The sequence below is a fragment of the Falco punctatus genome (assembly GCF_963210335.1).
Source record: "Falco punctatus genome assembly, chromosome: Z".
Classification (NCBI taxonomy): Eukaryota; Metazoa; Chordata; class Aves; order Falconiformes; family Falconidae; genus Falco; species Falco punctatus.
In genome coordinates this window covers 36,339,126-36,361,827 of record NC_137586.1, presented here as the reverse complement: position 1 = coordinate 36,361,827, position 22,702 = coordinate 36,339,126, and the positions used below count along the sequence as shown (strand labels likewise).

General features: G+C 40.1%; 1 protein-coding gene across 3 annotated transcripts in view; it reads right to left on the bottom strand.

The window, feature by feature from the left end:
• Positions 1 to 3,868: 3,868 nt before the first annotated feature.
• Positions 3,869 to 22,702, bottom strand: part of SH3GL2 (SH3 domain containing GRB2 like 2, endophilin A1) — a 117,727-nt gene continuing 98,893 nt past the window's right edge. For all 3 annotated transcript variants that reach the window (XM_080371897.1, XM_080371895.1, XM_080371896.1), the window contains exons 5-9: positions 20,788 to 20,921; positions 19,310 to 19,468; positions 17,686 to 17,789; positions 14,255 to 14,385; positions 3,869 to 11,476 (exon numbers count right to left, since the gene is read on the bottom strand). In XM_080371897.1, the coding sequence (XP_080228023.1) occupies positions 11,277 to 11,476; positions 14,255 to 14,385; positions 17,686 to 17,789; positions 19,310 to 19,468; positions 20,788 to 20,921 (728 nt within the window). In that variant the 3' untranslated portion in view covers positions 3,869 to 11,276. The remainder of the gene's footprint in view (positions 11,477 to 14,254; positions 14,386 to 17,685; positions 17,790 to 19,309; positions 19,469 to 20,787; positions 20,922 to 22,702) is intronic.

Genomic DNA, 22,702 nt, shown 5'->3' with positions numbered 1-22,702 from the left:
AGACATTATCAGTACCTGCACCTCCTCTTACTCCTAATACATTTTTAGAGAAACAAAGCCAAACACATTTCAAATCACCCTAATCTTATGATGAAGAGCAACCAGGCACTGAAACAACTGCTTCAAGACACACTTTGGAAAAAGTGGGCCTTAATCATTTGTGCCTCAAGGGCCCATATGTAAACTGGGTATAATAAAACGATTTTGCTACAAGAAGGAACCTCAGTTAATATACATTAAATACTTGGGGAACTTCAGATGAAAGGTGTTATGAACTGTCAAAACATTCATATTGTAATAAATTCCTTGAGACAATTTGGCCCAAAGTAAGCATAACTATCCTTCCAGCTAAAGGCTGACAGATGTATTTCATGATGAATACTTCGTGCTTGAACGAACAATTTCAGAAGCTATTCTGATTTTTTTCTAATGTTTTCTGAAGGTGAGCATCTGTAATTCTATTATTGTATGGGGGTCAGGGGAGAAAATGCTACATATAAGCATGTATGCGCCCGATTGAAATTATAAGGCTTTGTGCTGGAAAGTTCTGTAGCTAGGAGACAGCTAAAAACAACTTTATTCAGGACAGATGGGTAATGTATGTGGGTGCTTCAACTGTTTTACTGGACTTTTAAAACCTTAGGTGTGTTTTATTAACCTGTTCTGAAGAACTGTATGAAAAAGATTTGCTTACACTATGAAAATATGATTGATGAAAATAGGTAGGGTGAACTTCAGCAATTTCCACAGCTTAGGTTTTTGGGTTGCTTGGGATTTTTTTTAAATTTTAATATTCAGGTTTTGATGATATTGAAAAATCAGGTTTTCACCATTAGCATTGCATAATGACGATTATTTATAGCAACCTCTACCATTATCCTTTAAAACTTTAATTTTCAGAAATAAAACGTATCTGTTAATAATATTAAAATGAAATGCCAGGGTGCCCTCTGCTGGCTCACAGTATTAACACCAAACAGCAACAAAAATCAAACATTTGTAACCCGGCAGGAACTATAGTCCAAAATCTAAGAGAAGGTTGCCAGATGCATTTAATTTGAAACATGTTGGACTTGCTAAAAACAGATTTGGATCCCTCCCACGTTTTGAAAAGGTGGTGGCAGCATGCGCTGTATGCTGCTTGAAAAAATGGACTGCCTTTTCCAGTGGCTGCTGACCGCATGGTAGAGCAAACCACATTCATACTGGAGCAATGAGGCTGCCATGTTATGCATCATCAATTGAAAAAATGCTTTCCAGGGTAAGAAAATAGAAACAAAGCATGTGCTGCCACATTTTCTACAGCTCAGCAGAGCCTACAAGTTCAGCAGGGACTGTGAAATCCCTGCTGTTGCGCAGTCCTTCCCAGCTTTAGCCCCCCTCACAGGACCTGTGACAAAAGCCGACTGTTGGCCTGTATCAAGTTTACAAACAAGACTGGTAGTTGCTCACTATGAAGAGGGCGCTTTTCACCTCAGACATGAAATAAGGAGCTTCTTGTGTGAACTGGAAATACTTGCTCAGCATGAGGCCGCAGGTGATTGCTGACCTTCAGCAAGCAGTTTCCCACACCGGAGGAACATTTTAACACCTCTCTGTGATTCCATTTTCACCTCCTGGTAATCTCTAGAAGTTTGCACATAGTGCTGCAAGCCAGATCAGCAGACTCATTTCTTCATACTTTTTCATAACTGCAATATTGCAGAGAGCAGCAGGAAGTGACAGCTTTTCTTGGGTTGTAGGGAATTACGGAATTCTACAAACTTCCTTTAGATGTAAAGAAATGAAAAATACATAAGATAACGGGATTATTTATTATTTTTGCAGTCTGAGAAGAAGAGAAAAAGAACCACTGGTGGTGGTTGCACTGTCCTTGATAGGCCCTCTGACAGGAGGGTGTGGAGAAGCACATCTACAGCTTATTAGTGAAGCCCTGAAGCTGCGACCTCCAGGCATCTATCTACCTGTGAAATTTCAGCACCTTAATGCCTCTAGTTGCCAAACATCATTCCAGTAGTCAGTGGAAGATACCTTCAGCTTAATTCCTTTTCCAGACTCTCCACTGAAGGTTAGAGTATTAATGCTTAGTAAATACTCTTAAACTGGCAAAAGTAAAACTTTTGGCCTCGGGTAAAAACAGAAATTTTGATTTGGCTGGATTAATACCGTAGTTGTACAGAGAAAACTGAACAGATTTTTCCTCAAGTCTACTGTGCAAAGTCTGAGAACTTTATGCACATTAATATATACTCTCAACAGCTCTGTGAAACATGGAATTATTAGCCCTATTGTACATTTTGAGAATTAAAACTAAATTCACTGCTCAGTTTCTGGTAACAGTTTTCTGCCAGTACTTTAAATCCAATCTACGCCGAGTCCCATCCTAGGACCTTAAACAGATCTGGAAACTGGTACGATGTGACCTCGGTGACTTTGGGAGCCCCATGAGACCATTCTAGACTTCCAGGCAGGACAAAGCAAGTAGTAACTTCATGATGCTTCAAAGTGAAAGCAAGGAGCACTTTCTGGGAGAAGGAATGTTCAGGACATGGTGAAATGGTCTATAATGTTCCATGCCTCTGGAAGCTTCCTCATTTTAAACAGCTGTCTCAGCTTTACACGCAGCTAGGCATAGCAGCTGCTGCTCTTTTGCAATGGACATTGTGGATCTAAGTTATTTTCATGTGGTATACGAGGCCTTTTATCTGCCTGCTCAGAAGTGTTAAAATGATGGCATAAAAAGTCCAGCTGCCTTCTATTCATTTTATATCTGCAATTTTCATTCTGCTCTTTGAAGACCAAGCTTTAAAGCACCTGCTTACAGGATTTGCAGGAGGTGATCAGCTACTTTAGCATTACTCTTCTCTTTATGACACTCACCTCACAGGAACTGGGTACGACACTGGATCAGAAGATTGCTGTAGGACTGATGAAGCTGATGCATCTGCAGTTTCCTCTGGACATCACCACTGATGTGTGCTGATGTCTGTCATCATACTGGATCTTTTCCTGATAGTTCAAGTTCGCATTATGACAGCTGTGAGCTGCTAATAAGCTACTTCAGCCCACTGCAAAAGGACTGTCAGAGGCTACCTCCTTCTCTCATGTTGAAGAAGCAAAGTATGCTTGCAAGGTTTTCTATTTGTGCTCTGGTTTCTTCTTCATGTCAGTATTTGTTTCAGAAACAGCTCTGATCACATTTCACTTGAAGGTTAAAATCAGAGAAATTCCAGGAACATAAGTCCCATCTCTGGAAGAACAGAAGGTAAATAACATTCCTTCTTTTTTTGCTGAGTACTCTGCTGCTCCCTCACAATTTAGGAAGTAACTTCCTCGCATCACCTGAAAAGTCAGCAATAAGAGAGGATAGTTCTGGCTCTGAAGCTTTCTACTAGCAGATTGAACATCCTTTCTGCCTCTTCTAAAGTTGCTTTTTTCATCATGCAACCACATACATGGGCTGAAGCTTTGACATACAATACTTTCTTCATTACTACAGGAGCTTCTGGGTTTCTTCCTGTTCTTGTGATCTCTGGAAGGTCCAGGCATGCTGCAATGGAGAGACGGGACACAGCTTGATGCAAGCAAATGTCAATTTATTGTATAGAAACACGGGTATATATACTTTCAGAAGTCGCGCGTTTTAAACAGATTGGTTCTTTTGAGCTAAGCACTGCATACTAGGCAATCCCCCATTGGTGGTTAACTACCATCAATTAACAGCAAGGCGTTACCTTTCCTGGGCGCCATCCTTGGCGCCATCCGTCCCCCACTCCCCTACACTGTCTCAGCATGACTCATCCTGTTAATTGTTGTGTCTATTCACACTGGAGCACGTTCCCCTCAGCTAACTCATTGCCACGCATGGTCCTAGTTTCCAGCCCGCTCCTGCACAGGCACATGGGGATATAAAATGTTTGACTGGGACTGTCCAGCTAGAGTTAGCGCTACAATTTTTGCTGATAGGCTTTAAAGATCAGATCACCCAGCTGATTTTTGCATAAATCAAGAAAATATTGCTGCATACTGGTCTGAGTTCTACTTGCAGTATTGGCAGAGGATTATCTAAGTCATCAAGGTCCTGCAAAGGGTCACCAGGTGAGTTTTGCCAAGTCTTCAGTGCTTCTGGGTAAGAAATGCAGACACTTGAGGAACTTTATAAACAAAACCTATAATGACCACTGGGCTAAGAGGCAACTAAATGGGCACTTTGAGAAATCAAGCCTTAGACATAGGCACTCAGAATGCATGTTAAATCTTTGAAACCTAGCCCAGGTATTTGTGGAATTCTCCTTATGCAGTTAACTTAGTGAAACTATGCAAGCTGTGCATTGTCACATCAACCATTAGATGCCTTAGTATCCCTCAAGTACTTCATACGGTCAACCGTTATAGCCATAACTGTTACACAGGGTCATAACTAGTCTCCTTCCCACTGCACATAACATAAAAGTTTTGGAGGCAACCACTACAGTAAGCACTGAAGGCCTGTGGATATCCAAGTGTTCTGATGCATAGCATATACCATCTAACTTTTACAGTGTTGTGACTTCTCTATTTTCAGTGGAAACTAAAAGATGTTCTAAAAAAACCAAAGTCTGGGGAATCTGCAGCTCCAGCTTCAATATGTTCAAGACTTAACTGGACAAGGCCTTGAGCAGCATGATTTAATCACACCTTGTCTGAGCAGAAGATTGGACTAGATTCCACAGATGACTCTCCAAATCTGATTTTTTCCTTGCTTCTATGAAAATTTGTTTCATCATTGGACTAGATTTCACAGATGACTCTCCAAATCTAGTTTTTTCCTTGCTTCTATGAAAATATGTTTCACCAACCAACATGAAAATAGATTTCATACTTAAAGTGTTCAATATTTAAGAATCTGCCCATTATTTAAGAACCTAAATATTCTAGGAGACTATGGTCTGCTATATACAAGCAAGTGCTACAGAAATGTGTACATTATTATCTTGAGAGTCCTGTGTTGTAACACTCTCTCTGGTTTAACATCCAAATAGACAAACTGATAAAGTAGGAGTTAGATTTGTGGGCAGTGAGGCAGACTGAAAGCTGACTAAAAGACTGGGCCCAGAGTGTTGTGTTCAGCAGCACGATGACCAGCTGAAGGCCAGCCATGAATGCGAGTCAGTAGCAGGTCCAATCTTGTTCAACATCTTCATTCAAGTAGGTCCAGAGGAGGGCCATTAAAAGGGCCAGAGGACTAGAACATCTCTCCTATAAAGACAGGCTGAGTTGGGGTTGTTCAGCTTAGAGAAGACAAGGCTCTGGGGACACCTTATTACAGCCTTTCAGTATGTAAAGGAGGTTTGTAAGAAAGACAGAGGGAGACTTCCTACCAGTGCCTGTGGTGACAGGACAAAGGGTAACTGTTTTAAACTGAAAGTGGGTAAATTTAGAATGGACATAAGAAAGAATTTGTTTTGCAGTAAGCGTGGTGAGACACTGGAACAGGTTGCTTAGAGCAGCTGTGGATGCCTCATCATTGGAAGTGTTCAAACTCAGGTTGGACAGGGCTTTGAGCAACCTGATATAGTGAAAAATGTCCCTGCCCATTTCACGGTCAGGGGTTGGAATGAGATGTTCTTCAAAGGTTCCTTTTAGCCTAGACTCTACGACACTATGATTCTATGATTAATGGTCTGGAAGATTAGGCAGAGTACACTCTCTGTTTCTTTGCAGATGATAAAAAACAGGGAGGAGTGGCTGATACAGAAGGTTGTGCTAGTATCCAGAGGGACCTGAATGGGCTGGAGAAATGGGCTGACAGGAACTTCATGAACTTCAGCAAAGGGAAATGCCAAATCCTGTCCCTGAGGAGAAAGGTTAGAAAGTGTGAAGGTAACATGTCACAATAGAGGTCTGTAAGTGGGACAAGAGATGGGTTCATGGTTTCAAACCAAAGTACGTGGTATGTGTTCTTTGTGGAGCCAGAGCACAGCACCTGGAGTACCGCTAACAGGGGCCTATAAGAGGTCTCTCTCACAGCCTGTGGAGCCTGGTGCTGGTGCTCACCACAGCAGGGAGAAGAAATGGGAAGTAGCTATGGGGTGCCAAGCAGACTCATAGTCCAGGGACGTGCAGACACCCAAGGTCTTGGGAAGGAGTCCCGATTTGGAGCCACCCTCTCTCTTTGCACGCGCTCTCCATCTCCCCAGAAATCCTCTTGCCACTCTGGTGTGGGACGAGACAAAGTGTCTATGGGGATCATTAGAAACATTAGTAAAATAACTCTTTTGGTGCTATGAATTATAGCTGGTGCCTACTTCAGGACCTCACTGACCATATGGATGCTCTGAGCAAAGGACATGCCAGTGACTACTGAGGCACAGGAAAGTCCCATAAATGAGCACTGCTGACGGTGGCTGGTAAATCACTGAATCCTCCAGTTTCAGGCAGTGACCCAAAGTGGCACCAGTTTGTTTCTGCATGTACTGGGAAAGCAGAACTTCTCAGAGAGCTGTCCAGACCCTCCTGGAGCCTCCCAGCTTGTAGGTGAGCAGAGAAACACAGGTCATTGAGCTCCCTTTCCTTTTCCCTGCTTTGTTAGTGCTTCTTTCCAACTCCAGGTTTCACAGAAGGTGAAGGGAGAGTGAAAGGCACAAGCCCTGAGCACTGTGCAAGTGAGTGCGAGTAGCATGAGGCTGGCTGCCATGACCCTACCAAATGAGCTGCAGGCCAGGGGAGGAGTCTTACCACAGGGACTTCAGCTTGTCCACCGCCTGCCCCAGCAGCATCCGGAAGGCAGATGTTCTCTATTTGAGTCCCAAAGCTGCAGGGGCTTTCCAAAGCCAGCAGCTCTAGAAAGGCATGGCAGAAGCTACTGCTGCTTTGACCCACTCCCTTGTGCTTTATCTCCAAGGAGATACTATTGAAGGTAAATAGCTTAGAATTTATCTGTACTTCACAGTGCACAGCAAGAATATATCACAAAGCTATCCCCATCTTCCACAGCATTTTAGTCCAAATGGCAAGGAAGGACAGCAAAGTCTTCTGGAAATTCCAAGTCTGTGTCCAACTACCAGAGCACTTAGACTTTAAAAATAATAAAATAATAATTACAGAGCATTCTAGAAATTCTGAGTTTAAGTCTAAGACAACCTACTGGTGCTTTACAGAAAATTAAGATCAAGTTCACTTCTACAGAATGCACTTGTTTTTATACAGTGTTATCTGGGATTGTGCCCTAATTTTTTACTTCATTTGCCCATCTCAAACTCAGCCTATTCCTACGCTGGGAAGAAAACTCATCTGTACACAACCTGTTTCCTGCTTTCATAAGTCTAGCCAGTTTCCTCAGCCTGTAGATGTGGCAAGCCTAGGATACACCCTGAAACAGAACTATCGCTCAGCGTAGCAGTAGCCATAAAGATTTGAAAGACCTACAAATGTGAAACCAGAAAAGAAGTCCTCATAGCAGTTTTCAAGTCTTCTCCATGTAGTTTATGTTGGAAAAGCATTATGATCATAAGGAAAGAGTTGTCTGTATAATCACTAAGCCAAGATTCAAATATAAAATTCTGGGTGTGACTATCATCTTCTTTCTATCTGCAGCGAAGGGGTATTTTAAAAGAGGAAAAAAGCCGCCCTTGTTTGGTTCAATCATTTCTTTATTTAAATAGAGAACTGCTCAGGGAACTGTTGCAGGGTGGTTTTTTTTCCGTATTTTTCAGGAAGTTTCACTTCACAATAAATGAGAAACTCTAAGAAGGTAAAAGCTTCATGAAACCCTAAGGTTCAACTGACAAAACACCCAACAAAAATGATCAAAGCTAAACCTTTAGCTATATTCAGCAGCTGATAGCTTAGTGCTGGAAGACTTCCTGATTTCCTCTGCGAGAAGCAGCAGTTCTACAGCCAAGTTTGGTAATTAGGAATACATGTCACATTTCACATTTTTTAAATGTTTCTGAAAACATAGACCTTAAGAAGCAGGATGACAGAAGCTGTAAGTCTGCCAGTGAAAAAGTGATGTTGCCTCCATCAACAACATCTCATGTACTTCTGGAATGGAACAGTCACAGGGCTCTGCACACAGAGCTTTGAACTGCTTGAGATGTGAAAGCAGTCTCCTGCTTTCTTCCAGCTCCTGGATCACACCCTTTATCCTAACACCGAAGCTTTAGATGCAAACTTTTGTCAGCCCTGGCAGTCTCTGCCTTGGCCAAGTCAGATTTTGATCTTACCACCTGAGGAATAAAGCGTTCTTCAGGGATTACCTGTACGAGACAGAGAACAGAGCAACACGGAACTGCCAAGAATCATGTAACATGTCAAGACTGGGGCCAATGTTATCAAGTGATGGCGTGTAACAGAGTTTTTCACTATTCTCTGCATTCCTTCTGGCCTAGTTCTTGTTGAAAGATGCAACATCTCCCTACAACTTAAAAAACAGGCCCCCTCAGCTGGGTGGGACACCAATTATCCTTTTGCTCTAAACCATGCAAAATTATCTCTAAGATAACTGCCTTATGTTTACATGCTCTCCAAAACACTAGACAATCATAATCTTGATAAAATAGGGGAATGCTAGGGCACTACCTGTGATTGCTAGGCCTGGACAATTAACATAATTAACTGAAACATAGTTCTTAACTGTAGTAAGTCACTATTAATGCAACTGTTTGGTACAGATTACTTCCAATCATCAACAGAAACTGACTCAAGAGGCCAGTCCTAGGATTTAGGTCAGAACTGTAAAAAAAGTAACAGTTGTTGTACATATATTTGTGTGTGTGTGTGTGTGTGTGTATTTCTATTTGGGTTGGAAGGGACCTTTGAAGATCATCTAGTCCAACACCCCTGCAATAAGCAGGGACATCTTCAACCGTATCAGGTCATTCAGAGCCCTGTCCAACCTGACCTTGAACTGAGCCTTGGATGAGGCTCCACCTCTGTCAGACTTGCCTTGTTCTACTCTGCCAGAGTCTCTGTCAATGTGCCTGGGGACATCTCTTAAACACAGGCCTGTGGGGTTATGTGGCAAGGCGCTAGAAGTGGGGGGCTCAAAGGGACTCACCACAGGACACAGCTGAGCCCCTCAGGCAAGATGGTGGTCCCTCAGAGAAAACCTAAGAATGGGCAAAACACGCTAGGCAGAGAGAGGAGGGGGGAAATAGAAGAGTGAGAAACAGCAGAGGGAACACCAAGGTCAAAGGAAGATGAGGAAGAGGCAGTCCATGACACAGATATTCACATCACAGCATGTGCAGGGACCGACCACTGGAGCAGAGGAAAACCCTGAGGAGGAAGGAGCAGCAGCAAGAAGCTGTTATGGACTGACTATAAACCTCCCATTCCACATCTCCCTGCACTGCTGGTTGGAGGGAGTCAGGAGCAAAGGAGCGACTTTGACCTTGGGAAATGGGGCAGGAAAGGTGCTATTTTAGTTGTCCTTTTTTTCTCACTATACATGATCTACTTTTAATTGGTAATAAATTAGCTTTCTCCAAGTCAAGTCTGTTTCGCTCGTGACAGTGACCAGTTAGCAATCTCCCTGTCTTTATCACAACTTTCTTATCCTCTCACTAAGGACAAACAGCGAGTGAGCAGCTGTGTGGGTGTCTGGCCCTTTGCCAAGGCTAGTCCACCACAGTACGTGTACAACAAAGAATATAAAATGAAATAAAATGCCGTGTCATATGAAATAAAAATTAAACTATAAGTTAGCATGTCTTTAAGCTTTACTAGGGGGGGGTGTGAACACCAGCATTATTTAATGAGAAACAACCTCCTATCCACAAGATTGCTGGTCATCATGCCACTGATTTAATGTGCTTAGTGTCCTGTTTATAAGGGGTATTATACATACGAGTTTTAATTAACTGAAGCAACATGATAATGACAAAAGAAGTATTTTTCACATTTGCAGGAAATGAGGAATTTGCCTTCTGAAATAAAATTCTTGTTAACTGCTTAGCATGACAGATTTGAAAGCAAAAAATAATCCACAACATTATTCTAGTTATTATCTCAGCATTTATTTGAAATATCAATACTTTCCATGATATAGTTTATACATTAAGCAGTAGGGAATTGTCTTCATTTCACATCATCCAGTACTGAAGTGGCACATTCAAAGCAGCACATTAAATCTCTGAGAGTCTGTACAATTTAGATAAATAGAACTCTGGATAACTAAACTAACAGAACTTCTGCAACTGTTACCAAAAGAATGCCAAGAAGCTAGGCACAGCACTGTATGCACAAAGTGCAGGACAGAGGAACACAAGTGAACCAACTAAACATATGGAAAATATTTTTGCATATACAGCCACATGTCTTTAATTGTGCAACACAAAAAGGTAAGTTTTATTTAGTCCTCATTGAGGAGAGAATATGCACAAATGATGTTCAAAGAACACATGGTAGACAGAAACAAATGAAGTGAGGGTCATGTTTGGTTGGTTATTGTATTCCTCAGTGGATGAGTTTACAAAGGATATCTGGTGCTTAAGCAGCATGATTTTGTGCCAAGACTTGACAAGAAACAGTTAACAAATGCCAGTTTTATTCCCCATCTTGCCCTCTTACTGGCATTTTTGGTGAGCATGCTTAAAGTTCCTGAAGGGCAAATTCAGGTGCTTTATGGTCCAAGGTTTTTACTACAGGAATCCCCATTTTATGGTTTACAGTTTACCTCTAGATGGAAATAGGCCTTTTAACAATAATTAAGAACGTAAAAATGAGCAGAGAGCAGCAGGACACACAGTACAGTGGTTTGCTTTATGAGAAACCAGAGGGTTTACATTTACATTGCCTCTGTGAGAAGAGCAAGCCAGTTTGGTTGGAAGGTACAGTTCTGGTTAGTCCATGTTAGACTTGTGTGAACTGCGTCATTAGGAAGGAAAAGATGAAATGGCAAGAACATTTTCCTCTTTTATAGAGAACTAAGACTGAAAAGCAATACAGTGGTGATAGGTATTATCTTCCCAATACCACCAATACCACCTTCACTTCCTGCTACTTTACTATGAGTTACCTGCTTTGCTTGCCATCATCTTCCCAGCTTCACCTCAGTAACGGCTCTGGTTACCACCAGGCCAGCATGGCCAATAAACTAACCCACACTACGCTGGCTCAGAAGATAGTAAGTATCACCACCATGCAGCATGACAACATATAAACCAAAGATGCTCCGTGGAAACTGATGACTCTAAACCCTGCAGTTTGTACTTACAAGGTGTAAGAAGCAGCATTTTGAAAGCAGTGGTACTGACACAACTATCTGGGTCAGAGGTGGTGGAACAGCCATCCTAATTGGGTAATGGAACTAGAATATCAACGTAATTGATGGGGAAGAAACCTGACTGGCCATGAAGCATCCCCTCATACCAGTTTTCATCAATCTGGTTAGTGAGGGTAATGATATCACCCTCTTTAAATCCCAGCTCCCCTTCATTTTCTGGTTCAAAGTCATACAGAGCTCGGCAGCATGGCTGATCCATGTGAGCACCTGTGGAGAAGAAACACAAAAACCAATGTGCTTAAAAATCCCAACAGTTACAGCATATCCTTTTTACCATTGTACCTACCACAGATTTTGCTGCTTCTCATATCACTCAGATGCTGATGACAGTTCTTTGGTAACATCTAAATCTGGACTGCTAAACTTCATTACGAGATAGCTATCAGCTTTGGCAGCCTTCAGTTTTCCTATGTGACTGCTAGTAAATGTCTGAGAATCCTAAAAGAACCAAGCTACAGTCAAGCCCACACCTAAAAGCATGACTATGACCAGTTTGGAATCTATTTTTTATCTGTTTGTAAAACACAAAACGTAAAGCAGAAATTCTAATGTATTTCCAGCTTTACTGGCAGAGAGATGCTTTGTCTATTTAATTCAAGTAAATAATGTAATTAAAACAACAGTGAAGATACAACTGCGTCTTTGTCCTTTATTTGGAGACTTCATTGGTACAGCTATACTGTAAACCACTCTAGATGCTCCTAATCCTTTGAATTTTAATCTGAGGTTTCCAAACACTTTTCCTCCCCATTCCCACAAAACACCTGACTGAAGGGCCACCAGGACAGATTCAGAACTAGTTTGAAATTGAAAGCTTTCTAATATGTTAGTTCATGAACATCTGACCATAAAACCTTTAGTATGGCTAATGGAAATTATTATGTTATTGGTTAGATTAGATTTTCAAACATTATATGAAATTAATAAATATTTTTCCTATTTCCCATATTCCCCCTCCCCGAAGTCTCTTTAGCTTCAAGCCTACCGAAAGCAAAATTGTTACTGGTCAAAATATTTCGGATTTTGCAGCACTAAATTGTAAAGAATCTTATATCCCTACCTGACTTTCCATAGTAAAAGTTCATGCACTTCCAGTGGACAGAATGAACCAACACATGCCACTCCACTATAATGGCACTTTTAAGAATACATATTTCAGCTTCTTCATGTGTATTGGCTTCAGGATGGATAAGTTTCAGATTCAAACTTTCTGTATATTCATTTCAAACACTCACTATGTCTAGAAGGCCTATGCTTGAGCTATTTTAGGACAAAAATATTGCAAAAATATCACTCTCGTGATACAAAAATGCTGAAGAGACACAGAAACATCAGTCTGCACTATCTTAGCACAGACAAGTGCTAAAAAACACTACAAAAAAGAAGTGAGGTAGAAAATTACTGGTGGCATGAGAGCTGCATGAGATCTTTAGCATACAAGACTCAAACCACACTCACACACAAGGCCTCTCCATTGTATCCCCCTCCTCACTAGCACAGTAAGTAGCTTACTAGGAGTTTGCAAGATCATGCAAGATAGTTTCCTGTTGCAGGTGTCAAATGGAGATGCTATTGCTGCCTGTACCTGGGAGAACATAAAACATGTGATGGGAAGGAAGGAAATACTGATTAAAAATCTAGTGAAAAAATATCCAGTCTTGCAAGGTGGAGTGTGCTAGCAGTTGTCACTGAAGTAAACTGGAATAACTGAGGTCAGGGTTTAGGCAGAAGACAGTCCTCACCACAACATGGGAAAACAGATCATTACTGGGAGAAACAAATAATAAAGCTTTCTTGGCATGTGCCAGTGTGAAATAAATACTTCTTTAAGGTAACTATTATGCACAATCATACAAATGCTTGTTCTTGCTTATGTTGCTCCCAACTGGACAAAGAAAATAATCCAAATGGCTTTGTTTTTCTTTTTAGTGATTTTTACTTCCAGGCTTTTTGTGTTGCAATAACTAGTTTTAAAAAGTAGCATAAAGTTATGGAGGTTGGGGGGGGGAGGGGTGAAAGGGTTCAGGGTTCTGCATTTTCATGGAAAACTTCCATTTGTTCTTTCAGTTTTCTAAATGCCTGTTTCATAAAGATCTGTATTTTAAGGTGAATTTAGCATGGCAGCATCTCTTTGAGCTTCTAGGATGTATTGGGTCTGGCTGAGGTGGAGTTAATTCTCCCCACAGCAGCCCTCACAGAGCCGTGCCTTGTACTGGTAGCTGGAAGGGTGGCCATAACACACCAGTGTTTTGGCTACTGCTGAGCAGCGCTCCCACACAGCCAAGGTTGCCCCTCCAGCCTCCCCCCTTACCAGGAGGCTGGGAGGGGGTGAGCGAGATCTTGGGAGCGGACATAGCCAGGACAACAGCTAACCCAAACTGACCAAAGGGATGTTCCATACCATATGATGTATGCTCAGCAGTAAAAGCTCAGAGAAAGGAGGAGGAAGGGGGTGGTGGTGGGGGGGCATATTTAAGACATACATCTTCCAGAGCAACCACTCTGTGTACTCATGCTCTGCTTCCTAGGAATTAGCTGGACAATGCCTACTGATGGGAAGTACTGAATAACACCTTCTGCTTTCCTTTGCTTCTGCATGCGACCTTTGCTATTGCTTTATTAAACTGCCTTTATCTTGACGCACGAGTTCTTTTGTTTTATTTTCTCTCACCCTGGTCTGCTGAGGAGGGGATTGATGGAGTGGCTTGGTGAGCACCTGGACATCCAGTCAAGGTCATACCATCGCATAGGACTAAGAAAATTTTTGACCCAAAGACACACTTAAAGCAATGGTTGATCCATCTCTGTTCTCCTGCCTGGGGATGTGAACACTTTACAAAGAAATACCCATACTATCCTCCTTCTCATTTTCCCTCAATATGGAAGAACTGGTCTCTAGAAGAAAGCATGGAACTTGGAACTTCTGCATTGTAGCAAAACTTCAGACAGAGCTGGCTTTTCTTCTCACATTGCTACTGCCATTACCTGATGGTTTGGGTGTGGTGGCATGAGATATTCCTCCATTGTGCTGAGTATTGTCACCAGTTGTGAAATCCAGGCTCATACGAGGTTTGGGCTGGTATTCTCTCCTGGGCTGTGAAGATGCCTCTTTTATTCTGCCAAAACATGAAGTTAAGTGTCAAGAGTTAGATTCTTGTTAACAGATGAGATGCACCAAACAACATTATTTCCATGGCTGAAGTTGCCATCCACCAATGATCCAGATTAAACACATTCTGGCATTTGGAGTGTTTTTTAGTTTACTTTAGTTTAAATTACCAAAAACCACCTGATGTGACTATGCCATGAAGTTCCACTCCAGGAACTTAACATTTTGTCTGGCTTCTTTTTGTCTAACAATAACAAAGCGCTTCTAATGGGGAAAAACTTGTTAAGTGATGAGCAATGCTTACAGAAGAGCTGTACAAACATCTCTTCTCCCATTTTTAGCATGATTTTTGCTTCTGTCCCTGGCAAGCCTTCACTAGTCACTTGGTTGATGCCAACTCTTGTCATTATGTGAGGAGACTGTGTGGGAATGTACTGACTTCAGTTGCAGACTTCAGTAATCTGTAATTTGGAATACTTGTTTCACAAAGGCACACAACTCCACTTTTCCTGATTCTCAAAATTAAAACATTATGTATCATTGATGTCAACTTATTCTTTTAATTGAGAAATCTAGAATTACTAGAAAAGGGTACATCTTCAAATTCCAGGGTAACATCCAGGGAAGGGATGACAACAGAATCAGAGGAGCTTATGCAGAAAACTGCCATATATATTTCTAATATTGCATATGAAAGAATACTTGAGTCAAGACTTCTGAATTTAAAGGACAAGTTGGTTGCCCTAAGTTTCTCTAGATCTGGCCCAGGCGTGTTGATAGCATGTTTTCATTTATCTGTTTAAAAGAACTGCTTCTAACTTAACTGGGTTTTGTCCTCATAACAAGGGTTTCCTCTTCACCCAAAATGTTATTAATATTAGTCTGTCCCCAGAGACTGCTTTTCTTCTTCATAAACGAAAACATAAAACATATTGAAAGCATAAATTAATGATGTCAAGATAAACAAATAAAAAGGCTTTGCTGTGATTCACTCATTAACAGAAGTTACCTTTTCAAAACCATAATGTTGGAAGAAAGAAATAGTTAAACAAGTTCCATTACACTTAATACTTCTGTGAAACAAACACCATTTTATACAGATTATGAACTAGAAGGTGACAGTTCTAGTGACTTGCTAAAAATTACCCAAAAGCTCAGCAGGAGCCATGTTTCTTAAGAAAAGAAACATCTCCAAGGAAACCACTCCTGCTTCCCAGTTGCTCTGTCACTTGTTCACTTGGAAACTGCAGCCTCCTTTTGCTTGATGAAAAAGAGTCTGAAAGGAAAAGCCTTTTCTGACCTCCCATTATTAGTTTTATTGCAAATCTCCCAATGTTTGTCAAGTTTCTGAAGTCCCAGTTCCTGTAATTGTGGCATTTTTTAAGGAAGCTTACTCCTTCCACTAATGTGTAGAAGAAAAATGAAAATTATTGCACTGACAGTTCCTGAAGAAAGTTTTGAAGCCTAAGCTAAAGAGCGCAGAAAGAATAGAAGACTTGAGTGCATTTTAAAATTTTTCATGGTCTTGCAGTCTAACTCATAGCTTTAAAAATTCTTTGGACAATGTTTTAAACACGAAAGTCTTAGCAGTTAGAAGACATTGTCCATGCCAAAGAAAAGCATGAACAAGTTTCATTCACATCATTTTATTAAAAAAGGATCTAGAAAATGGGCAGTATGTGTTGTAGACATCACTGAGAGTGAACAGTAACAAATTTTCTCAGCTTAAAAGTAAAGAATTATTTATTTTCTAGTCCATAAGGTCAATAAAACAACCCTTAAAACCCAGGGCCATGCATTCTTTGCTGCCTGCATACCACCAGCAGGGAAAGACAAGATATATTTTGGCATGAGCATATATCACTGTGCTCTAATTTGTGCCCAGTGCTGTGGACAAAGGATGATTTAGCCAGCAGACTCTTTACAATTAGGGATGCACACTACGTTTATGCAGTTTTACTTCAGCTGATCTGTAACAGAAGTTTGATTGAGGTTGGTTGACTGAGGCTGTTGAAAACTGAGCTGAAATTTAAAATAAAGATACTGATCATTTAGCAGAAGTTTCAAAAGGACAAAGGATTATCTGAATTGATACAGAAAGATAAATCTGTTGCGGAGAAAGGTATCCTCACTTTGTCTTGTAATGTATACATTATATGTAACAATATAGAACAACCTGCTCCTGAGGATTTTTTAATGCTTATGTAAAGTAACGGAATTGCAGTAGTCGTTAAGTGCTGAAAATCATTCTGTTAGCTGTTTAGACAGTACTGCAAACTATCCAGAAACAGCCTGTTGGGCAGCCTACCTAACAAAACAAGCGCTGCTCCTAATTGCAAAGAAATTTTAGGACTTTGAACCGGATGAGGCTTACAGACTGTGTGCTCTGAGAAAATAAACACTGACAGACACAGTAGTACCCAAAAACATTAGATCTACACTAATGACATCAGAAAACAGCAATGAATCATACATGATTAACAAGCTGCCTTCACACAGTATGTGAACATTGTCTGCTCTTGGTAACTATGTCTAACTTTTAGGAAGAGTCCTCTAGAACCATGCGAACTAAAGAAATCTTCCTGTATGTGAAGTTTCCTTGAAGAAGGACGTATGTGTGGGAAGCTGATAAGCTTTTACAAACATTATTTTCCTCATTTCAAGGGAGTACAATCTGTTTTGTTTTAATAAAAACAAAAATTCTAAACCAAAAATTCTAAAATTCTATTTAAAAGATTTTGTATCAACTCTGAGATAGCATTTGCAGTTACAGAAAAAGAGATGGAAGAGGTAAAATCAGTTAAGCCTTGTATCAAGTTTGATCTGATAATAAAGCTGGAAAAAAAAGAATATTTAATAAGTTGCAAATGATGGGGGTCTCGCTACCTGGCTCAGGAAGATCTTCACATAGATGAGAACATAACAAGATGTTCTTTTTCAATAGCAATCATTAACATAATCTCTCAGAGAGTGCTTTGTGAATACATGCAGGAATGGTAAGGAATCCAAATTGTAAGTCTCACTGACTACCAGTATTTTATAAACACTTGATTTCAGTTATATCACATTTAACAGCTTCACTGAGCTACCTTCCTGAGCTTGGTCCTCACTCAATCATACTCAGAAGTATATGCATCTCCAAAACATATAAACCTTAGCCTGCAATTACCTAATGAAATGGCCCTTGTTTTCATAAACATACAATTACCAGATTGCAAAAGGTAACAGTGTTGCATTCTATTCATAGGTTCTCTGCCTCTGTAAAACAAAAATAAAACAATTCAACAAACTTACAAAAAGTGCTTACCTATCTTCCAGCTTAGAAGTCACTCGCTGTAGGATCTGCGTGGCCTGCTTGTGGTACTCCAGCTGGGCTTGTACAAGAGCAGAAAGCTGGCTCACTTGTTCAATCTGAGGATTGACATTAAAGCATCAGATCTTAGACGAGTGCTAACAGCTCAGCAATAGTGAGTAAAGACCACTGTCACACTGACACTGCAAAGGCATTTTTACTTATCTCTCTAAACACCTGATTTCATCTTTGTAGCATGCAAACAGTTACGCACCAGTCTTTACTCATTACCATGACTGGTTGTGACTTGAACTGGAATAGTAAATGAAGCCCTTCTCTGCTGATCATCTCCATGGCTGATTTACTCAAACAGCAACCTACAGACCTACCCTGGTCAGCATACGCTACGAAAATAAAAGGACCGTAATGAGACTGCCATGAAAGCATTACATATGTTCCCCACCCTGCCTTTGAGGGGCACAAAACCATATGGACTAAGGTCATGCTTCTGTTGTATTCTGGCCTGTGAAGCAGACAACAATGGGACGATACTATGACGTTTGGGGTTTAGAGTATTTGTAGTGAAGGCAGATAGCATTCCACTTCATGAGGGAAAAAACATCCAAAACTCTTGTGTTGGCAATGCAATTGCCAGCAGTTTCCATGGTAGACATAGAGTGGTGTAGTGCTGGTCAGTATTATCTGGCCACACAGGGCTGGATGTTACTGCAAGGATTAAAACTACAAATTTGTTACACTTCTTTCATTTCAGCACAGCTGTATTTAGTTTTTAAATGCAAATATTTTCAGGTTTGTTATGGCCCCTCTTACAGCAATCTGGTAACAAAGTGAAGAATTAATTAGAATTAGATGTGTATTTAAACTTTGAATATATCCAATCATTTACTTCAACAGAAATATTTAAACCGAGTTTCCTTTGACTACATATTCTGTAAGACAGACTTCAGCTGAAATGTTTTTTTTCCTCCAAAAGAGAATTTTTTCTTCTCACTTGATTTTACAGTTTCAACATTAATTATAAATAGATTAAAAAAACTAAGATGCTCAGTCCTAAGCCAGTCTGTAAGCACAAAATATGCTGCAGTCAGCTTTAAGCAGTGACAGTAACTGGCCTTTTTAGTCACTATTGCATCTGCTTACAGCACAGACCATGGGGCTGTGAGTTCATCATCTCTGATCTTCACCAATCATCTCAGCAGCCCACACACTTGAGCAAAAGCCTTGGCTCAAACCCTAAAACCACAGCTAAGTAAAAGTCATGACTTACATGTAACTAATTTTAAGAAATAATATATTTTTGTTTTCTAAGTAATACTATGCAGTTAGGAAGCACAATGATGCTACCGAGGATTTATGTTCTTTAGCTCAGTTACCTATAAAATACTTATAAAATTAGTCCTACACTAATGTGTAGGTGGTACATTACTGTGGTTTCTGAGCCTCTCACTGAGTCCAATGAGAAAGCAAGTGCTTCCCCATTGTACAGTGACAGGAATCTGTAGCATCATGGATTTAATACAGATTTCAAGTTCTACACTGCTTCAGACTGCCTTCACTGCTGAACTTGTATCCTTCTCTTTTTAAGATTCAGCTCAAAGATCAGCAAGGGATATCTCACATCCATCTCCAGAAGGTTGAACATGCTTGATTCAGCAATTTCTTTTGATTCATCAAATTTCTCCAGAGCTTGGCGAAGTTCTTCATCAGGCAGCTTGCCCTGTCTTTTCTTTTTGTAATCAAAATCCAGGCGTCGACCCTCCATTTTCTTTAGGTGGTGCTAGAAAACAAAAACACAAACACAAGCACAGAAAAAAGGATGTTCCCCAGCCCTCCTTATACCACATTGTAACCAGTTAGTCCATGTACATTTGCAAGCCTGTGTTGTTTGCTGTGTAACAACCCTTCCCCAGAGGGGAGTAATACAGAACAATTAAGTGGTTTTACGTATCACTTAAGAAATGATGGTGTGCTGCTGTGTAAATGACAGACTTTCAATACTCAAAAAAGGCCACGCAGAATGGATAATTGCAATTGCCATCTGTACAAAAGATAACCAAGTTTCCAGCTTTTTAATTCTGGTGCAGAATTACCTGAACACTATGGGTTTTCCCTAGATGCTTAAAAGAAAACTCTATTAAAAGGACAAGTTGGTACATTTTTGCCTGTTTAACAGTTCTCATAAACAAAGCAACAAAGAAAATATTATCATTTCCATCAGACCGCTGAAGGATCTTCTATGTTATCTTTTATTAAAGGTTTTCTAGTTTGTTAACTGACATAACATTCATGTCAATGTGTTTAGCAGTTGCCATATCAAGATGGCCAAAAGTTAATGCTGTCAGCATGATCATGGTTAGTTTAGATGTTTACTTTCCCTCAGAAGAATCAATTCGTCACCTATTATGATATTTATAACCTTGCCAACTTTTTAAATTATATCAAACTGCCTAAGACATCTTTTCTCCACATACATTTAACAATATGAAAGCCTTACTGAGCTCAGAAAAATAGCTGCTTATACAGATAAGGATTTGCTGAATTGGGAGGCAATTTAACTTCCACAATTATAAAACTACATTGTGTCCACAGAAGTATGTGTGCAAACAGATTTTTCTCGGTAAATGCTGGCTGGTTCTTGGATTACTAATTATGTAATTCATGCAAGCAAAGAGTGTTCGTGTTCAAAATTCCTGGGAATGTTTTTGAAACAGTTTTCGTGCAGATAAGAGAGTAGTGCCAGTCTACAGGCAACTATCAAAACGCCCTCATGTGTCATACACCTGAAAACTGAATGTAAACATCTGTTCATCTGTTTAGTGAAATGAGCTTCCAAATGGTAGGATTAGAGTACTGGGTTCATACCTGCATAAGCTTGGTGATGCTACCATAAAAAAAAATTAGGATTTTGATCTTTCCCTTTCTAAACCATCAACACAAGAGACAGAACTGAAAAGTAAAACTCAAACCAAAAAAGACTAAAATTAGATCATCTGCGAATCTGAAAGCCCATTTTAAACTACACAACTAACATAAATTTTGAACATATACGCAACTTGTTCATTTGGCATAACTAAAAAGCTACGTTGAGGGCAATACCTGTATTTCCCTCAGATCTTTGTCATGGAGATTCTGAAGTGGGTCAATGAAGTTTTGTTTCACTTCCATGTCTAAAGAGTCCTTGACTTCAGAAAGCTCCTTCATAGCTTCTCCCACATCTGCAAGTGCTGGCCCTGAAAGAAAAGACGTCCAGTTTATCTGAAAATAACTTCATTCCAAATCACTGTAGAATGAAATTGAGTCATGGAAATTTCAGTTAACATTTCAAGTCTCAAGTCAGGAAAGAAACAAAGCACGACGCACTGTGTGAAAGGGCAACATGGATTTCACACTTCAGCAGCCCCCAGAGTTTATGCCTTGTAACACAGCTGAACTTGAGGATCCATGCTGCATCAAGGCAGCCTCCTCCACACCCCTCGTTATCTGTTCATTCGCCACTCTGGTGAAACAAACATGCTAAAAAATAATTACCCGTATTTGCTGCAGTGTTGCTGTCACCAGACACCAGACCATGTACAAAAACAGCTCTGATGCAAGTATAGGTATCCCTGTTTGTATCAGTGAAACTGGTAACAGTATCAAATGTAAAAATTCTTAATGATTTCACAGAACTTTTTTTAGATTAAAAAATTTTTGATGAAATGATCATCTTCATATACCTACTCAAATTCATAAAAGTCAGGAATAATTAGATGCCTTCCGAGATCTCCAATATTAACTTGAGGGCCACAAAAGCCACCACTCTGGTTTACCTCCTCTGCATAAAAACAAAAGCATGAAGCTCAAAAATACCCTCCTGGTTTGAGATGTATGTTCATGGAAAAAAATGCATTTTCAAAGAGTATACAGGGTTTGAAAACCTAAAAATGTGAGAAATCAGGAGCAGTCTCCCAAGCAGGGGATGCGAGCAATGCACTGCAAAACCAGAGAGCCTGCCAGACCCGGATGAAGAGTGACAAACAGTTACAACAGCTGCTATTAGTTAACAATGTGAAAATAATTGCCATATGTATTTTTCTGCGTGCTACTGCAATCATCAAGGAATATACAGCAATTTGCAAAAACAAAATTCTCTTAGTTCTTCATTTTCCTTTTAAAAATGTGTTTGAAATTTAGCAAATGAGAGGCAACCAATTATAAAACCAATTCAGTAGTCTGCAGCACAAATTAACTCACATCTGCCAAACTAACCAGTAAATTATATAAAACAAACAAGAAAGTACCTTTTCCATTGCCGATATCTTTGTGCCAGAAACAACATTTTATAAAGATTCAAATATGAAGTAGAATTTTCAGTCCTATTTGAGGACCCTGTGTGTTGCCATACAAAAATGGCCACTGAGAGGCCTACATAAATAGGACAGAAAGACAAAGGATCCTTTCGTGAATGTCATCTCTTTTAAGTAGACCTCTACTGTTGAAGAACATGATGTTAAATCTCAGTTTAACATTTCTGACGGAGGTAGCTGTAAACCCATTTGGGGCTTGGAGGGAGGAATGGTTGACACGTAAGACAGGAGTATTCACTAGTGCCTGAAAATGTGGAATTTGGTCAGAAAAAAAGGTCAAAGTCTATTAAAAAAACATTAGCCTTTGTTCCTTGCCTGTAATGAAGACAGTTAACATTTATTATAAGGATTCTGAGGACAAAAGGGTTTTATTGTACACACACTTAGACTATAATATGATTTCTGAACATGAACATGTTTCATCCCAACACATGCCCAGTAACATAATCTATGACAGGCAGCCTAAAGTCTATGTGGATATGGGTCCAAATGGAAAGAACTCGACTGCAAATCTGCAAATGATACTCAACAGGCCTAGACCAACTTTAAAGGGGAAGTCTGATGAAGCAGAATGCTGATACTTCATGCAGAAGTTCTTCCTTTATAAGAGCGCAACACTTTAATAATAAAAGTTATATTAAATTTTACTGCCATTTTTATTGCAT